At 31.8% G+C, this 16384-nt stretch overlaps 1 protein-coding gene and 1 long non-coding RNA gene across 3 annotated transcripts in view; both read right to left on the bottom strand.

Annotated features, from left to right (window-relative positions):
- The window catches only part of LOC127727903 (uncharacterized), a 244332-nt gene that overhangs the window by 117829 nt on the left and 110119 nt on the right, over positions 1-16384 (bottom strand). The window lies entirely within an intron of this gene.
- The window catches only part of LOC127727849 (molybdenum cofactor sulfurase-like), a 57299-nt gene that overhangs the window by 8665 nt on the left and 32250 nt on the right, over positions 1-16384 (bottom strand). The window contains exons 5-13 of the mRNA XM_052234964.1: positions 12913-12989; positions 11185-11384; positions 9987-10103; positions 8074-8553; positions 6653-6815; positions 4860-4953; positions 3438-3568; positions 1848-1967; positions 1178-1287 (exon numbers count right to left, since the gene is read on the bottom strand). Coding sequence (XP_052090924.1) covers positions 1178-1287; positions 1848-1967; positions 3438-3568; positions 4860-4953; positions 6653-6815; positions 8074-8553; positions 9987-10103; positions 11185-11384; positions 12913-12989 — 1492 coding nt within the window. The remainder of the gene's footprint in view (positions 1-1177; positions 1288-1847; positions 1968-3437; positions 3569-4859; positions 4954-6652; positions 6816-8073; positions 8554-9986; positions 10104-11184; positions 11385-12912; positions 12990-16384) is intronic.

The following is a 16384-nucleotide window of genomic DNA, read 5'->3' as shown; positions in this document are numbered from 1 at the left end:
CCCCTATTAGTCTTTGTTAAATTTGCACTTTTCAAAAAATTGTGCAGAATTTATCTTTGTTTCAAATAAAGAAATACTTGGCATGTGTAAAGTTTTATCCTGTCCAGTACTATAGAAAAAATTTCACATAACATTTCATTGCATATAAGAAAATAACCATCACTGGAAGCTAACCAATCAAATTTTCCCCCTTTTTTAACCTGTGTACAAGCTTTAGTAACCATGTAACCTCAAGTTGCCAAAATATTCTATAGAAACCCCAAATAAAATAATAATGGTGCTTTGAAATACCCAAGATATATGTTTATGACCCAGAAATGTTTTACTGCAATGAAATGTAGGATCAATTACCTACAACTGTCAAATTCAAGGGAATATTTGTTTTCGACCTATTTTCGTATGCAACCGGATGTGACGTACTATGATTTGGTGGTATTACACCTAAATGACTTTTAAATGACAAGGATTTACCAATCAAGAATATCATATTGGATATAGTCTGAGGTATATAATTTTTTGCTTGAATTTATAAATCTTTAAAATCGAACTTGACCTGTATTTTATGGTTAATGACATTGTACTAAAATCAAGAAAGATTTTGTCATATGGTCTTTTTACTATCACCTGAAAACCATAAAAATTCCAAATTTTAAGGGAAAGTAGGGGCATAGCTCTTAACCTGTAAATGCCAAAACCATCAAATCAAACTTGACCTGTACTTTATGGTCAATGACATTGTATTAAAATTCCAAACTATTTTAGTCATGGTTTTTTTTTAATCATCATCAAGACATCAAAAGTGTGCTGGACAGACAGACAAACAATATTCATGTGTCTCTTTGTTGGGTATAAAGTTTTAATGGGAGATCTTTGATTTTTTCCATTTTTATTCACAGCTTTAATAGACTCCGGATAGTTTAAAGCCGGACCTATTATGTAGACACATATCTATTGTTGAAGACAGTATGTTGCCCTTAAGATGTGTATTGCTTATTTTTGTTGTTAGGTTGCTTTCTCATTTACGTTTACCTTACACCTCCTTTTTTCATTTGTGCATCACTATATTTCACCGCCTGGAAGGCTGGGGTATAGCAAGTGCTGATACTATTAAAGGCTAGTGTATAACAATCATGCAAGTTCTTAGCTTATTAGCACAATGGATTAAATATTAAATTACCAAGAATTTGCTATTTCCAATATAAACTGTTGCCCAACTGTCTTCTTCAAAAGACAAGCCACCACCAATAATAATATTACCACGGAATCTGTTTAACAGGTTCTCCAGTTCTGTATATGGAAAATTAGTCAGTTTTATTTTTTTTTCTTGTAAAAAAATAATTCTTTGTGCTTCATCTTAAAGTCACAACATAGAGAAAAAGTTCACACAATACTGAAATTTCCTGATGTGTGTAATACTTTGCTAGATGTTGACCATGTGCTCTGAAAAATATATTTGGCAAAGAATTCTGACAAAAACTGCACTTCAATCTCAATTTGCACTAATTTATATTAATAAATCAGAGACCTGTAAAGCAAAGCACAAACTTGAGCAGATCTGAAAAAAAAGTGTGAAAATTAAAAAACAAAAGAAGGATAGATTCTCCCACATACCCAATAATCATATTTCAAGATCGATAAAAATCTACATGTTAAGTTTAATGACCATACCCTTTTACTACAAATACTTTTATGTGTTCAGAATTTCAAAGTTTTTAATGACCATTCTTCTGTCTCGTAATGTTTGTTATTATTTTTCCACTTCCATAATTTGGAAATCTTTCATATTTTGCAGGAATTTCTGTAGCTTAAAGTTTGACATTTAAAAAACAGCTGGTTTAGCTAAATACCAAAATGAGGATATTCCCCTTTCTGTTGAATTCTCTGTTGTAAATCTTCAACACTCTGTCTACATATCAGTAGATATTGGGACTCATTGGCTAAGGAAAGTTTGGAAACATTTTCTGTATCTGAAAAATAAAAATGCATTTAATTATTTATACAGAGCATACCTATTGAATGTGCAACCTTTAAATCTTAACAGAAATAAAGCAGATTTCTGTTGTGATGTTTGAAGTTGAATATGTTCACTTTTGATGTCTTTGAGTGTAGTTATGTTTGTGAATGGTGTATTTATGTAATCAAATGCAGTTATGATGTATCTGACATGAAAGACTGCTCTCATGATTTATTTCATTGTAAGTCGTTTTTTTTTAATTGAAAGACCCACACAACATTTTTTTTTCTTTAGATAGTTGTTTTGTCACAATGGGCCTATACTGTGACTTCATTATAAATTTTGGGCACTAAGATTTATATTTGGGCCAAATAAGGGCCATATTACACCCTTCTCATTTGCTGTAACTCTAGTATTAAGTATCCACAAATATACAAATTTTCACCAATCAAATTGTGTGCCATAAAATAAATGAATCCAAAGTGTATATACACAAGATCCAGAATTCAACAAAACATGAAATAGGTACTGATGAAAATTAATAAAGAGCACATGCATTTGTATATGCAAATTTAAGCAACAAAAATATGAAGATTGTGTTCCTCTGATGAGGAATTTTAAAAAGTGATTTATAACAAAAATAGGAAAGATAATTTTTCAACCAAATAACATTTCTGTTATATAAAAAAAGACCCAAAAAACATGTCAATCACATATAAAATTCGTAAGGGTTCTGCGGAACCCAGTGTCTCGCCTACTTTTGCTGTTAGTCGCAGGCTCAACAAAAAAGGGGAAAAAATTATTAAAAGTTTTTCCTCTAGATACTATCTTTTGATTGTAAGAATTTCTGTTCAAGTTTGGTAAAAATCCAAGAAGGTTTATGAATCTAATAAATGTTTTATAAACTTTAACTGCAGACTGTATGCAATGTTAACTGGACTAAAACTAAGTCCATCTATAAGTAATATACGGAAAAACAGGAAATAAATTTTTACAAAATTTCCTTCTAGATACTAGCTTTTGATCATAAAGAAGCTTCTGTCCAAGTGTGGTACAAATCCAGGATAGTTTAAGAAAGTTATTAAAATTTTGAAAGCTTTAACCACAGAGTCAATGTAATGTTAACTGGCAGAAAAACTAAGTCCATTTATAAGTGAAATACGGATAAACGGGATTTTTTTTTACAAAATTTTCTTCTGGATACTATCTTATGATCATAAACAAGCTTCTGTCCAAGTTTGGTTGAAATGCAGGATAGTTTAAGAAAGTTATTAAATTTTCAAAAACTTTAACCACAGGGTGAATATTTGTGGACGCCGCCGACGGAATGTAGGATCGCTATGTCTCGCTTTTGCAACAAAAGTCGCAGGCTCGACAAAAATGAATTCAGAAAAAAATGTTTGAAAATTTACACTTTTTAATCAATGAGGAAGCAACCAAACACCATGAGTTAACTTAATTAATAATCTTCTTAATTATTTACCATTAGATGTTTTATCCAGTTTACACTTTCTTGACCTTGTTTTATCTTGCTGGATAAGTCTACATCTTGGTTTATCTAAAACGTCACTGATCCACTGTCCCACTGTATCTCCACAATCTACACCAGTAACTCTGTTTGTAAAACAAATATCAAGATCTACTACTCATCAACAGACATCAATTTGATAAACTCAATATTGGTGCTAACATGAGAAATTCAAACAATTATATTGTGTTTCTTTTTCAGTATAATAGAAAAACAAAGGATATGGGATATCCATCCATGACACAAAATTAGTTATGCACAGCAAAGAACACACAAAAAGCAAAGGAACAGTGCTTTTATTGCTGTTCTTCATCTGAAAGTCACAGTGAGGCCTTAAACATGGAGCAAAAAACTCTCACCTCACTGCAAAGATTAAGACGGCCCCTAGCACCATATAAAGATGCTTTGTTATTTGTTTGTCACTCTGTCTTAAGTATTAAAGCACCTGAAAATGAGAATGAGTTTGTATATATCCAGTCTAACTTATGGTAGGGGAGATAATTAATATAAATCTTGACATTAAATCAAGTACAGTGGTATCATTTTGCTAGCTTTTTCACAATACCTCTATTTAAGACAATTTGTTTACTGCCTCTAGATGCTATCATTGGATAATTCCTTTCCCAGGAGGTAGCAGATGATAACATGTGACTGTTAGATACCCTCCTCTGATTTAGGGAATATGACTTTCCTCAGGCAAAGATGGCCTTCATTGGATTGTCTTTTCATGCCACTTTTGATCATATTACACCTCAAATACTTATACATCCTTGGCTTTCAAATTTTTGGGTATGAGCATTCTTGGTAAAGGTAAATCCACAAAAGTGCTTCGGACTCACCAAATCATAAAGGACTCACCAAATCATAAAGGACTCACCAAATCATAAAGTGTTATTTTTATTTCATTTCCAATCAAATTAGATTTTTTTTATATATACACACATTGTTTTTAGTGTGCAGATTCTAGTTTGGTCATTTATGCCACTATAATGTATGTCATGATGCAACATATTTGCTCTGGAAAGGATCGGATGAATGTCAAGTATAATTATTGTTTCCTGCTATTTGAAAGTCAACAGAACACTATTACTTTAATACTGTAAACCTCATTACATGAAAACAATACCAGTAAAAATATCAATGCCAACCATTTAAAACAACTTTTGACCTTCTTTTTCTTTAGGGATCCCAACTATACTAAACAAACTATAACTTTACTTTATACCTTACTCTAATCCATTAATCAAAACCTAAAAAACCCTTACCTTATCCTACAGTACAGGGACCCTTAAAGTAAAAGAAGGTCTATTTTTTTTGTCTCAAATCAACAGCTGTTTTCATGTAAGAATTGGAATTAGTTTAATGCCCATGTCATACCTGTCTCCACACACTTTCCCAACACATGGTAAGATTGATTGCAGACCTTGACCTTGGTCACTACTGTCTAAAGGAACTGTTACTGAACACATATCTGAAAGAGCAAAATTACCAAAATGGGTCAAATTGTTTAAAAGTCAAGTAAAATGGAATTAAATATCAATGGTAAAGTTTCACTAAGAGAAAAAGTAACCATACAGAGCAAAGGAGATCTGGAAAGAGGTGAGCTCAAACAAAATTTTGACATTTTGCGGTATTTCTGATCATGGTGCAATGTACTGATATTTTGGCTAATTATAAATGAGATAATTTGTTTTATCAATGCTCACCTTCCTTTTTAAGCAATGCCTAGTTCATATCTTTTATTTATCAAAAAAAAAAAAAAAATGAAAGCACTGATAAAAAGATAATATTTTAAAATCTAAAAGGCATGAGAGTACTTGTGTAAATGAAACAAAAGAAAACTTTTCTTGTTCATCTTCCTTAAACAAAGTTTGTTTGTTTCAATGAAACTTGATTTCATCTATAATGTATTGCCCAGGGAAGATTTATCAAACATGAATACTTGGTACTCTTCTACCATTATAAAAAAAAATAAATGGGGAATGTGTCCATGGGACACAGATGATTACCCCACTTGCATATAACGTTATAAAGGGACATAACTCAAAAACTATAAAAGTGACCCAAATTTGTACTTGATCTGAGTTTTGTGGTAATAAGCATTGTGTATAAGTTTCATAACATTTAGTTGAGGCAAAATAAAGTTTAAGTGAACAGAAGCGAAAAATTCAGCAATTTTTTCATTTGTAAAGGGGCTTACCTCTAGAACGGTAAAAGTGATGCCACCAAAATATAAACTTGAACTGTGTTTTGTGGTAATAAGCATTGTGTATAAGTTTCACAACATTTGGTTAAGGCAAACTAAAGTTAGAAAACGGAAATGAAAAAATCAGCAATTTTTCATTTGTAAATGGGCATTAACTCTAGAACGGTAAAAGTGACGCCTCCTTAATTCAAACTGGTTCTGTGTTTTGTAGTAATGAGCATTGTGTATATGTTTAATAACATTTGGTTTAAACAAACTAAAGTTAGAGAACTGAAACAAAAAATTCAGCAATTTTTCCATTTGTAAAGGGGCATAACTTTAGAACGGTAAAAGTGACACCACCAAAATTCAAACATGATCGGTGTTTTGTGATTATAAGCATTGTGTATAAGTTTCATAACATTTGGTTGAGGCAAACTAAAGTTAGAGAACGGAAACGAAAAATTCAGCAATTTTTATGTTTATAAAGTGGCATAACTCAAGAACGGTACTGACAGACAAGGGTAAAACTTAATGCCCCCTCCGCTATGACGGGGGCATAAAAACAACATCTGCACAAGAAGTGCATGAAAGTCATATGCATATTGAAATTATTGCAAAAATATTGCAGTAAAGGGTTCCACAGACCCCTGTGTCTCACTTGGATTGCTGCTTTCAGCTTAAAAATGTCATGTTGCTAAAAACTATATTCATTTATCAGTAAATAACAGAATAAATGAAGAATGTGTCACAGATGCAGATTTTTCCAAAAATCCATGTTAATTTAAAAATCTAAAGAACTTGCGACAGGTTTAGCATATCTTTGCTAAGATCATCCTAAGACAGCTTGAAGGCGAGGTCTGAGATATGTCCTAAGATAGTCCGAAGATAGTCATAAGAGGATCATAAGACATGTCCTAAGATATATCTTATATATAGCTCGTGAAACCGGCCCCATATCGTTTTGTCATAAACAATTTTATACCTGGATACCTAAGAACTAAACATTTTCTGACTAGATCAATTTGAGGTTTGATGAGGCAAAGTTTGGGTTCCCTCTTCTGACTAATGGTAACACCACTCTCTGAAACAATCATCCATTCTCTGTCAAACTTCAGTCCTGTTTCACAAATCTCCCAATCTCTTACCTGCACGTAAACAACAACATTATTTATATGACTCTTTAGTTTCATAATAAAACATTTTTTCTAAATGTAGAAGGTCCAGTAGCAACAACACTGCACGGAATGCTCCAGTAATTTATTGATATCGACATGTTTCGGTGGCTAGGCCACCGTCATCAGGATATAAAACAATACATAAAATCATGCTGAGGTACAAAATCGGGTTGAGAAAATTAAAACGTCACAATGTTGCTATGGTGAGTAACGTTATAAATAGCAATTGAAAGAAAGTGAAAGTAAGTATATATGGAAGTGAACTATTAGAATAAAATAAAATAAAATAAAAATACAATGTTTTTGTTGTTTAAATGTTTGTTAAAATTGTTCTGCCATCATGTGTTAGCATTCTTGCATAGTGGAACGAATTATACAATAAATTATTGTCAGTTGTGTTCTGTGTAAACTTTGTGTTCAATTAACGTCATTATTTCCATATATAGACGACATTTTACTGGCAATTCCGTACCATTTCGACTGGCTTCCCTTGGCCAGAGGTACTACTCCCAATCGCGTCGGGAATGCTGTAAAGTGTTGGACCGCCGAAAGTATAGGGAAAATTAACGTTGGTAGTATGTATGATTAACGTATTTTCTGGAACTTACTTCAAAGTGAATTTCATAAGAAGACTTCATTTTGAAAATACGTTAATCATACATACTACCAACGTTACCAGATTACAAGATTACCAGCCACTTCTGATAGTTTAATGGAGGAACACAACATTTACATTCATCATAGACCAGCGATATCATTTCATTTAATTTTCCCTATACCTTCGGCGGTCAATGATTCTAAAAAATGTATGTATGAATGAAAAATTTAAGAGATTTGCTAGTTTGATTACAGGACCATTTTGTCAATTTTCAAAATAAAGAAGCATAAATCCTACATTAAAAGGATTTATCTTAATTACATGAGGAGAAGCTTATGGTAAACATTTTATCAAAAACTGAAAGCGATAAATCTGCTAATGGTTAAATAAATGACAGAGGAATGCCTGGCATTACCATATCAATAGGACGAAAAACATTATTGTAACATATATTGACTAAAACTCAGTATGTGAGTTATGTCCAAGACTTCACTTTTATAAGATGGAAATGGTAATCTAAAACTTTTTACATTTATCTAAATATTATTTATACAAAAACAAATATTGTATTGTCCATTAACATAAGCATTCGTAGCATAAGGTTTACACATATACAAAAAAATACCTTACCTCAAAAGAACCACATGATTTAACAGGATAGAGGCAAATATTTGTTACAATATGATTGGCTGGTGAACATGCCTGCAGAACTAACTGCAAGTCTTTTGTCCAATGACATTCTGTCTTTTGATCAGAAGCTTTGTTTGAGCAGAAGGTTTGATCACATTGTTCAATATCTTGTTTTTCATTGGATATCACAGATTTCATACCAGAGGACAACCAATCAGAACATTTGCTGTCCATAGACACATCTGGCTGTTCCTCAGTTATCACAGAATCTAATGTTAAATCCACAGCAGATTTAAATTGTTTGGAATGTACATCTTGAGCAAAAGTTGTTTTGTTTTTATTTTCCATAAAACAGTCACATATAAACTTTAAACAATGCTGAGCGTCTTCAATGGTGGACATGTAACCAAATGATATGCGAACTGATCCTGTTGGTTTACCATTTATAAGATCTTTGTCATCACCACACACATGACCTGCCTGTACAAAAAAAAAGATTATTTAAATCTTATTATTCAAAAGTTCCTCTAATTAGTCTCATCTTTTTTATGATTACCTAATCAGTATTTGGCAAAACCTTTCTGAATTTTGGGTCCTCAATGCTCTTCAACTTCATACTTTATTTGGCCTTTTTAACTTCATTCATTCAAGCGTCACTTTTTAGTCTTTAGAAGGCAATACGCCCGTCTGGGGTACACAATTTTAATCCTGGTATCAATGATGAGTTTATAATTATAAATATTCAGGCAACCAGGTGAGTTTTAAGTTGATTCTTAAAAACTGTAAAGACAAAACAACACTCATATTGTGAAGCATTAACAGTAGCAGCTTTCTTTGGTTTAATAAGTAAGAATAAGTAATGAACTGTCAATGGACTTGTTGAGTTTATTTTAAAATAAGATTACATTTTAACAAAAACTGAAAGATCAAAACTAAAAATATGAATTGCAAGTTCAGAAGAGAAATGGATTGTAAACTTTATCTTCAGAGTGACATGACTATTTTACAGAAATATCAACACAATTCAATCTAAAATCACATGAATGTAATGGCGCATCATGTCAATGAGACCAAGATACAAAATAAAGTATGAAAACTATATGTTATGCTAGTTCTAATTTATATTAGTTTAGGGAAATTTTAGATTTATTTTTTTACTTTTAAGAAAACACATTCGTTCATGCAAAAGCATGTTGTGTTTAAACTGATCACTTGAGTATATACATTTATACAACATTAATATAATTACTGACTGGGCTGTTAGTGTTTTACCTCTTGGAATTTGCAGTATATAGATATTTTTAGCTTTTGGAGAAAGAACACATATAAATAGTTCTCTTCAGTCACATTCTTTTTCAGTGTAATTTTGTCCTGCTATTGAATCGATGATTTTGATACAATGCTCAACTTTGGCCTTGTTTCATAAAGGTTAAGGGGGGGGGGGGGGGTCCTTCATTTAGGTATTCTTTAATTTTTTTGACCATTTTTCTCTTTTCTTTATACTTTTTGACCATTTTTCTCTATTCTTTATATTTTTAGCACTTCATTATTTTCTATTCTTTATTTTTTTGGTCAGTTTTTCTCTTATTCTTTTTATTTTTGCCCATTATTCTCTATTCTGTAAACCCAAATCCACACCCTCATTACTGCCAGGTGATCTAAAAATAGCTCACATGGTACAACTCAAAATTATAATGTATAAGACCAAATATAGAATCTTTCCTAATCACAGAAGCAGAGCAATATGTAATCAAATTTAGATGGACTGATGGATTTGGTGGATTAATGGGGAAATGGCCAGAAAAGGTCAATGCAGAACACCTTACCCACTGTAATACTGCAACATAAATAAGTTGTCAGTAATATCATTATTTTCAAAAAGAAGTCTTAAAATTTCTATTGAAACACTGTACCTCAAAGTTATCTTTAATTTGTTCTGATGTTAGTCTTAAGTATTTCTGACAGGCTCCTATGTTACAGAAGCAACCAGTCCTCAAATGTATATTAAATAACTGTGCCATTTTATCTACCTACAAATTAACAATGGAATCAGTAATGTAGCATAACAATTAATTCCTTTTATTTACATACTCAGAGTTCCTGAAAACAGCTAAGCAATCAAAAATAATCAAATTAAAACTAACCATTTATCATTTTTATTTGACAGACTAAAAAAATGAAGAAAAAAGAAACAGTTTGGATGTGGTAAAACATGTGTCTCTATTTGAAGTGGTGTATGCTCATAATTATTTTTCCACTAGCAATGCAATGTCTATTCATGAGATAATTTTTTATTTGTAATACTTTTCTTCATCTTGACCATCAGTGAAAGGTCCTGAGCCATGAAGTCTCACCTCACAGAGTCTCTGTGTATGTGGTGTATGTTCATTATTTTTCTAAAGATACAGATTGTTTGTTTCTTCAAAGAATAATTGTTTATGGTTATACTACCAGTACATCATTATATTTCATACCAGGCATATTTGTGGATTACTATTTATTTATCAATCTATCTGCTTTTAGTGTCTGTCTCAACAGCAATGAGCATATCTTTTTAAAATTTTCTTACAAATGTCTTGACAATGATATGTAATTGTCTGTTTATTTGTAACCCTCAGTTTCATAATCTAATGCATTCTGGGTAATATTTTCACCAGACTTCTTTTGTAACCAATAATTACATGCAGGGTTAAATTCACGTTACACATATATAATGGTAGCTGAATAAAAAAAATTTAAAGAAGTATAAGGATTAAATCTCGTAGTGGGGTAGGAGTTCATTACTGAGGAACTTCCACCAACTGTGATATTTCCATTTTGATAATATTAAAGAATAACTTAAGAAACATATCTATCATTTAACTACACAACAATTCATGTGCATATACTGAATGGAAAACAGAAATCAAAATTCAAAAACTCAAAATAAAAGTTTGGCTTTTCACTTGTTTTTTTTTCAGTATTCTCACAGCTATTTTCCCTATTAATTTTGATTACATTGTAATTAACTTCCTGTTCAGATCTGGATAATACTTAGCTTGCAGCTGATTACCAAGAAAATGTGTGAAATTACAAATAATTAAATTTGATATTTTCTGCAACTTTCATTACCTCAGCAAATCCAATATAACTACCATCTGATCTTTTAAGATTAAAGTTCATAATTGGTCCTTGTGTTGATGGATCAGAAAAATCTCCATGACAATAAATGTCTGCTACTTGTTGGCCGTTACCATGGTGAAGACCTTGAAGATAATGATGGAAGTACTGAGCCACAATAAATGTGTGTCTAGATATGGACTTCATTCCACCTATAATAAATCACAAGAATTTAAGCCTATTTATATATATATATATATATATGGTTTTCAAAAATTGGAATAAATTAAACATTGCCTCATTTTGAGATCTCATCATTACTATTCATATAGGAGCAAATAGCCTAATCAAAAAAGGATATTTTCCCAGAGAGAAAAGTTTACAAAAAATTTTTTTCGGGAAAGACTGTTGCTAATATCATATAAGATTTTTTTTTTATTGAAAATGGTCAACTTTTTGTAAAAATTGCCAATGATGCTGTGTTAGTAATGTCAAAGTGATATCACAATCACATTACATTTAAATGGCAAGACATCCTCTTCAGTTATTGATAAAATAATGTCTAAAAGGATTGAAGAATCTTACTATTTTTGCAATCATACCACATCTCTTTGTTTTTATAAACATGTATAGTTCCTCCACCCTTTAGTGACTACCTGTACAAGGAGGATTCACTGATGGTCAGATTCTAAACTTTCAGTAAATAAGTTATTTCATCGTTTTAAAACTAAGATAACATTCCCCTCAGGGAAAGTTGCCCTTAGACTATTCCATAAATCAATTTTACTACTTCTTAACAATTTTAAGAACAGGTTTTCATGTTTTTGTACATACATAAGGAGTCTCCTCAAAGTATTTGTATGAATTGATCACACCAGAATATGATATGTTTGAATTTGTGTAGTAACCTAGATTCAAAAGTGTTAATAATTACTGCATACCAATCGATTTTGTCGAGAACAAATTTTCATGCACCATTTGGACTCGCTGCTTGTATGTACAGAGAATTTGTGGTCCAAAGAAGTATACAACCAGTAAAAAAATTAACTGAGGTTGGTACTTGAGGAATTCATTCTAATAGCAACATTTCAAACCAATTCCTGGGGCCCCGCGTCCCAGTGGTCTAAGTAGTTGAACTTTTGTATCACTAGCCTGTCAACACTGAGGTTGTGAGTTCGAATCCCGCTCATGGCAGGTGCACTCAACTCCAATCTTAATTGACTAGGATTGTCAGTTTTCCTACTGAAGGTTGGTGGTTCTTTCAGGGTACTGTGGCTTCCTCCACCAATAAAACCTGACTGCTACAAAATAGCACAATAGTGCTGAAAGTGGTGTTAAACACCAATCAATCAAAACCAATTCCACACAAAACTCTTATAGCCTCTTTTCCTAATCAATTGATAACAATATATGGACATAATGGTAATTCTGTTTTTATTCAATTCTTTTCATTATGATATTTACCAAATCCTTTACCTGTGAACCTATATGAAGAAGCATCTTCAAGGGGAACTTGCAAGACTTTAACGAGGGTAAGTTTCTCAGTGTTTCAGGGTAGGTAATTTTTTGTCACTGGATTTTCCAATGTTTAGTTTTAAGCCCTCACAAATGTTTTCAAGCTTCCTAAAGCTTTGGTCTTGAGCTAATCTGATACAGGTTATTCCAGAAACAATGTTGTGTCATGTACATTGAAAACATGTATTACATGTTTATTGAAGGTAAACAATGTGTTACATTTACCTCCAAGGTTCTTGAGAGAATCCAAACCATGTCTCAATGCTATTATATCCAAAAATGGAACAGTGCCATCTTCAAACCTGAAAAAATTCATAACTTTTCAATTACAATAAAGTAACTATGTTTATGTAATCTTCACAGATAGATGCTAAAGGGTGCTCTTGTTTAAAATAGACAATTCAATTTTTCATATAAACTCCTTTTACAACAAAAGCCGTGCCACTGTTAAAATGATGTTTCATTAAACAAGAGTGCACATGCTGAAATGTCTCGCCTGCTTTACTGACCATTGATTATATGTTGATAGTCCTACATATAAAGCTTTACTACAAGTATCAAATAAACTTATCATGATCCAAGAAAATGAGGTCAAGGTCCGATAAACCAAAGAGGAAATACATGTTCACCTTACAATCATTCCATACACCAAATATAGTTGACCTATTGCTTATAGTTTCTAAGAAACAAACTTAACCAGGAAAACTTAACATTGACCAATGAACCATCAAAATGAGGTCAAGGTCAGATGAATCATGCCAGACAGACATGTACACCTTACAATCAATCTATGCATTAAATATAGTTGACCTATTGCTTATAGTTTCTAAGAAACAAACTTAACCATGAAAAACTTAACATTGACCAATGAACCATGAAAATGAGGTCAAGGTCAGATGATATCTGCCAGACAGACACATACATCTTACAATCATTCCATACACCAAACATAGTTGACCTATTGCTTATAGCTTAAGAAAAACAGACCAAAAACCAAAAACTTAACACTGAGCAATGAACCCTGAATATGAGGTCAAGGTCAAATAAAACCTGCCAGACTGTAATGTACATCGTAAAATATTTCCATACACCAAATATAGTTGTCCTATTGCATATAGTATTAGAAAAAAAGACCAAAACACAAAAACTTAACTTTAACCACTGAACCATGAAAATGAGGTCAAGGTCAGATGACACCTGCCAGTAGGACATGTTCACTTTACAATCATTCCATACATTAAATATAGTATCTGACATATGGACTTGACCACGAAAACTTAACCTTGTTCACTGATCCATGAAATGAGGTCGAGGTCAGATGAAAATAGTCTGACAGGCGTGAGGACCTTGCAAGCTACACACATACTAAATATAGTTATCCTATTACTCATAATCAGAGAAAAATTGACATTACAAAAAATCTTAACTTTTTTTTCAAGTAGTCACTAACCCATGAAAATGAGGTCAAGGACAAAGGACATATGACAGACGGAAACTTCATTACATATTAAAGGCATCTATATACAAAGTATGAAGCATCCAGGTCTTCTGCCTCCTAAAATATTAAGGTTTCAAGTAGTTAGTTAACACTGCCACTGCCGCTGCCGCCAGATCACTATCCCTATGTCAGGCTTTCTGCTACAAAATCGCAGCCTCGACAAAAAATCATATACTGGAATGGAAAATTCACATACAAAGGTCAAAACATTAGGTTGTGCGTTGTTTTTTAACATTTATATGACTCCTTTTTCTTTGAGTTTAAGCTTGTACTAAAAGTTGGAACTACCCCTCCCTCCTGATTTATTTTGACTGCTATCCCACTGTATTTCTACTGGTACAAGTTTTGTCTCTGTAAGATGAAACATGGAGATCATATCTGGGAACCAGTAGGTAAACATAACAAACTATTAATAAATATGAAGAACCTCCCCAAAAGAGGTGTGTTTGTGAATCAGTTATTTCAAAGTGCAAAATGAAAAGCTTGAAAGCCTACTCAAATACCAACCCTGCTTTTTGGATGTGTACTATAACTACATTCAGCACAAAACATTTACTGTAAATTCAGAAATTAATGTGGCATTTATTATTGCGATTTTTGAAGAATGGACATAAATGAGAGATTAATTATTGCAATTTCAGGAAAATCTGCATACCGATATATGTATTAGATATCAAAATGGGAGTTCGTATTATTGTGATATTCACCAAGTCACATTATTCACATTAATAAAAACCTCACAATAATTTCTGAAGTTACAGTATAATAAAACATATCAGCACTTTGGAAATATGAATGACTCAAGCAATTATTCCCCTCCCAAAGCATGTGAACATATTGCTTATAGATTAAAAATTTCTTAGGCTAATGTTTTTTGCAAACAAATTTGTAATGCATTAAACAAAATTTAACTTTTACAAGAAAAGTTTGATTGATTCTTCCAAAATATGATAAAATAATTTATATATCTATAAAATAAAATGAAACAATCAATTGATGGTATTGTGTAATGATGGTTTTCTTAATCTTAATAAAAACAATAAAATCTGTTATCACCCATTTTCCATGACCAATTAAAGATTTTTTCATCATTTAATCATTTAATAAAACTAGTTTTTCATTGATGCACTTTTAATCTGTTTTGAAAATTGTCATGACGACTTGAAAGTTAAAATGAATTAAAGCCTTTAACAGTATGTTTAGGTTGTGTTATTTATCAGTCGATTCTAATTAAATCCATCAAAGTCAACTAAAGAAAGCCAATTACGTAGGGGGGCTAATTTCAGGATATACTTTTATATCCTAGCGTGGAAAAACAACATAATCTCTGAAATTACAATTATAGAAAAACGCTGTTGTTTAAACTTCTCTATTTTCCTTTTGAAATTCAATTACCTTACGTCATTGGCTGTATAAAAGCAGCATTAAAAATAAGAGGATCATGTTTTTTAACTTAATGTTTACGTAATTAGCAATTAATCTTTAATAAAAGAGAAGCTATTACGTTGGAATTTTTCTGCATTCAAAAGATTTCCATAGTTTTGAATACTATTGATCTAAATTAGTTTCTATCCATAAAATTTCTAAAATTAAATAAGAACATTTTACGTCAGCTGATATTGGCTTCTGTACTACTCATCGGTATTTTATATTACAATATGCAAGCTTCTAACTATTAAATAGTGATTACAGTCATATGTTTTGATTTCCAAATTTAAATGAGGAAACCAAAATAATAATTTTCTGCAGGTACAGGTGTACTGACAGAAATTTTATCTAAAGGTTCGGAAATTGGTCATCTATATACAATTAACCCAATTGTTGCCATCCGAAATATAAATGCAACTCCTAATTAAAATTAAAGGTGGCAGCAATCGTCGAATTGTTACAGTAGAGAACAAGAAACCTCTTAAACAGCAAACAAAGATAGAAACCATCAAAACACTAATTTTTACATTCCAGTACATTAGATGTATGTTTCATAACAATTAGTATTATGATTGGCTGAAAGCAATTGCAAGGTATTCCCATATAAAATTGTATTTCTCAATAAAATTCAACATTGATGACAGCACATGGTTCTCATGACAACATTACAACAATGCATTCTCGTTTGAATTGTTTTACATTTGTCATTTCAGGGCCTTTTATAGCTTACTATGGCATGTGAGTTTTGCTCATTGTTGAAGGTCGTATGGT

Source organism: Mytilus californianus, unplaced genomic scaffold (assembly GCF_021869535.1).
Source record: "Mytilus californianus isolate M0D057914Y unplaced genomic scaffold, xbMytCali1.0.p SCAF_2, whole genome shotgun sequence".
In the NCBI taxonomy this organism is placed as follows: Eukaryota; Metazoa; Mollusca; class Bivalvia; order Mytilida; family Mytilidae; genus Mytilus; species Mytilus californianus.
Note: the sequence above shows the minus strand (reverse complement) of the source record. Positions and strands in the feature narration are given on the sequence as shown.